The sequence below is a fragment of the Felis catus genome, chromosome X (assembly GCF_018350175.1).
Source record: "Felis catus isolate Fca126 chromosome X, F.catus_Fca126_mat1.0, whole genome shotgun sequence".
Classification (NCBI taxonomy): domain Eukaryota; kingdom Metazoa; phylum Chordata; class Mammalia; order Carnivora; family Felidae; genus Felis; species Felis catus.
In genome coordinates, this window is record NC_058386.1 from 81,755,538 (window position 1) to 81,759,577 (window position 4,040).

The 4,040-nt window shown below is 50.3% G+C and overlaps 1 protein-coding gene across 1 annotated transcript; it reads left to right on the forward strand.

Moving 5' to 3' along the window:
* The first annotated feature begins 1,837 nt into the window (after positions 1-1,837).
* TCEAL6 (transcription elongation factor A like 6) lies at positions 1,838-2,699 on the forward strand. The gene is given in 2 exon segments (XM_023249181.2): positions 1,838-2,359; positions 2,361-2,699. Coding segments are annotated over 2 exon segments (552 nt in total). The 3' UTR covers positions 2,391-2,699.
* The last annotated feature ends 1,341 nt before the right edge of the window (positions 2,700-4,040 follow it).

Here is a 4,040-nt window from a genome sequence, read left to right on the forward strand (position 1 = left end):
AGGGAGAAGGTGAGAAGGAAGTTGGTGAAAGCAGTTTGGGGTATACGGATTTTGAGGTTCCTCAGGGACATTCAAGCAGTGGTAGCCAATAGACAGTTGGCAAAGAGGGTCTAAAGCTCAGGGGAGAGGATAGCCTGGTGATGGAGATTGGAGAATCATCTATGCTTAGAGGGAAATGAACTCAGGGAGAGAAATAACTCAGGGAGAGAGAACGTGTGGACTGAGGAGAGAGGAGGCCCAGGAACACAGCTACTCAAGGTGGCAGCTCTACTTTGGCGGACACTACCACCAGAGCTCTGGAGTCTGGCAGAGCCTGTCTTGAAAGCAGCCTGTGGGATTGCGTTGCTGAGTGCTCTCGGCAAAGTCGGGTACCCTCCCTGCGATCAGCTGTCACACCTGGCAATGACGCACCTCTCAGAGGGATGCTGTGTGAGGACCTGAGATGCGCGCCAGGTAAAGCACCTGCGGTAAAGAAGCCTCTGGGCTGCCCTCTCGGCGACCCCCTTTTGCCACACTGCTCCCCACCGTCTGTGGCTGGCTGGTCCCTACGGGATGGGGATGAGGGGGCGGAGCGGGGTGGGGAACCGAGCTTGGGTGACGCGGCGCTCACGTGACCGGTCGGGCGCCGACGTGGGCAGCAGCCCCCGCGCCCGCCTGCTCACCCACCCTGCGGTCCGGTGCCTGCGCTGTCGGCTCCCGTCGCCCGCGCAGAACCAGTTCCCTGAGCCGCCCGGGCGGCGGGCGAAGGGCCGGCGGGCTTTGGCGAGCCCGAGGAGGCACAGGGCTGCCCCGGGCCCCGCAGGTCCCGCAGGTCGGTGTGAAGGTGGGTGCTGCCGGCGGCCCCGGGCAGGGGTGGAGGTGGATGGGAGTAGGATCTGGGAGCAGCGCGGGGTGGGGAGGGGTCCGGGAGGTTGGGGAGGAGGGGGACGCGGCGGGGAGGTGGGCAAGTGAGGAGGGAGCATCTTGCAGCAGGCTCTGTCGCCTCCTCGACGCCCCTCCTCTGCGCTCTCCAGCCATTTTTGGACCTGAAATGGGAGGGGGGCGCCCCCGCAGTGCGACAGTGAAATGTAGACAGACATATTCTAGAAATACCCCCCTCTCACACTCTGCACCTAAGTGGAAATATTGACCTCCGCAAAAAGAGGGTGAGGGCGGGCGGCTTGTCTGCAGGGGAGGGGGTCACAGAGATCCAAACAGTTTGGACAGCATCCTGGTCTGGAGCCTGAGGCCTGGAAAGTAATGGCGGCTGGGATGCGGGGGAGGTAAGTGAGGGAAATGTTGCATGAGGAGGGCCCAGATTTAGGAAAGAAACATCAATTTGCTGAGAGCAAATTGCTGAGACGCCCTGCCCCTGTCTCCTGTCTGTCTGCAGGTCTGTGTGTCTGTCCCAGCACTCTGCAAGACTAGAAAAATAGGAAGAACCTGTTCAGAATCCCTGCGGGTGAGTGAAAGGAGGGAGGGACACTGGACAAAAACAGTGAGGGGAGGGTGTAGAAAGCACAGCTTGGGCAGAATTTGAGAGCCCCACTGCCCATCCCCCACCACATATATTGCACACACCCCACCACGCTTTAGGATGGTAGAGAAGATGGTAGGGCCTGCCAAGGAAATGGTTGGCTCTCAAGTGTGGGATGAATTGTGGGGTAGAGGGTGGGCAGAAGACACACTTGGAGGGCTGGGCCAGGTCAAAGGAACCCAGCCAAGGGGAAAGATGCCAGTACTATCAGGACCTGCATTCCACCTCCAAGCCCTCAGTCTCCCTTGTCTTCTTTATCTTCTCTTCCCCTTACCACCTCACCACACCCCCCAGTACAGGAAAAGAAGGGGAAATCTCAACATGGAAAAACTCTACAATGAAAATGAAGGAAAGCTGGAAATCGAGGGAAAGCCAGAAGATGAAGTAGATACAGAAGATGAAGGAAAATCAGATGAGGAAGAAAAGCTGGAAGTGGAGGGGAAGCCAGGGCATGAGGGAAAGCTCCAGAATGAGGGACAGCCAGATGATGAGGGACAACCAGAAGATGAGGGAAAGCAAGAAAAGCAGGGCAAGTCTGAAAATGAGGGAAAACCACACAGTGAGGGCAAGCCAGAATCCCTGGCAAAGGCTGAGAGTGAGTCGCGGGCTGCCGAAAAGCGCCCAGCTGAAGATTATGTGCCTAGGAAAGCAAAAAGAAAAACAGACAGGGGGACAGACGATTCCCCCAAGGACTATCAGGAGGACTTTCAGGAAAGGCACTTGGGCAGTGAGGAGATGATGAGAGAATGTGGAGATGTGTCAAGGGCTCAGGAAGAGCTAAGGAAAAAACAGAAAATGGGTGGTTTTCATTGGATGCAAAGAGATGTACAGGATCCCTTTGCCCCAAGGGGGCAACGGGGTGTCAGGGGAATGAGGGGCGGAGGTAGGGGCCAAAGGGGCTTACATGATATCCCATATCTTTAATGTCTTTGGCGTTCATTTCTGATTTCTCTAATGAGAATATTGCTGATCCTGCTTTTCCTGGAAGGCATTTGCCAGGCTATGTGCTTTAACCTTATGCTGATACTTTGCTTTAGGTGTCACTCTTGGTTACCAGCAGCCTTTTGATCCAACTACAGTGCCCTCTGTCTTTTAGTAGGGGATTTTCACCCATGTGCATGGAAAAGATGTTCATGGTACATTGTAAAATAACAATAAAGATAAAACCATTTGCAGAACCATATATACAGTATCAGCCCATTTTTGTAAAAATATATTGGCATAATGCATTTGTTCACAGAGAAGACTCTGAAAGTGTGTTACACTAAAAAGTAGACAATATTTTTTCCTGTATGGTAGTCAAAGTAGGCCTCACCTTTACTCAAAAATGAGTTCAACCACATCATGGTTTGGTTAGGTACCTCTGTGCCATTCCCCTGTGTGCATGCCCATCCCCATGTCTTTCCCTAGTTGTAACCATGTCAGTGATCACCGCTGCTCCTCCTGAGTCCTGTACCATCCTATGGCTCCCACCATGTGTGATTCTTTTTATTTGTTCACTCGTCTCTTTTTCCTAAAGGATATATGAATTATGTTTTTCATAATTAAAAAATAACTAAAACCAGAAAATAATACATGATTGAACTGTTTAATGAGTTTAAGAGGGCAGTGAAGATACTTAAAATTCCTGTTGTTAGAACATACGATAATAGGTAAAACTCCCATTTTCTGGGACTAATAGCTAGAGGAATCCACCTGGCAGTTAGACCCATTTCTGTAAGGGTCAGTGTTGTCATTTGTGATATGGGGATATTACTTGCTTCATGGGCCTGCCAAGTGGATCAGATGAGGTACTGAGGATGTGAGCTGTGTTGTCACCCAGCCTCTACCAGATACTTAAGGGACAAATGGCTCCCACACCATTCCCATGCAAGAACAGGTATGTGAATGGAATCAGACACTTGGAGCAGTACTGAGGGAGGTCTCACTTGTGCCTGGTAACAAGTCTAGGCAGCTAGAACATGAATGCAATTGTCTCCTGGATACTTCCATGTCCGCTGAGCTCTGTGCCCTTTCTCCTGGGTACTGTACTCATTACTGATACTGTCTAATGAGGAGGAGGCCTTAAGGTGCCAAAACCCTATCAATTTCTCTAGAACAAATGCCCACCCACCCTTGACCCTTATAGAAGTGTGGATGGGCTTTTTCCCACTTGAATTACAATTATTCAGTTACCTGTTAGCAGCTGAATGCTAGTGCTACTTGGGACTCTAATATCTGTTATTTTTTAGCAAAATGACCATTTATGTGTATTTTTAGTTTGTGTGTTTTTGCATACATGAATATCCTCATCAAATTCAGATATCGCAAGCTAGACCAGGAAAAAAATATATCTGTATGATAAAAGCTGTGCTATTCTTACAGATTAATATCTGCAAACTCTCTTTCCTAGGTTGAATTCTCTCCCAGGAAACTTGTCAGGCCCCACATGAGCAATTCAGCAGACCCTTAAACATATTTAATTTTTAGGTCCTTATTCATGAACATGTTGTGTATAGACCAGCTGCATCAGTATCACCTGAGA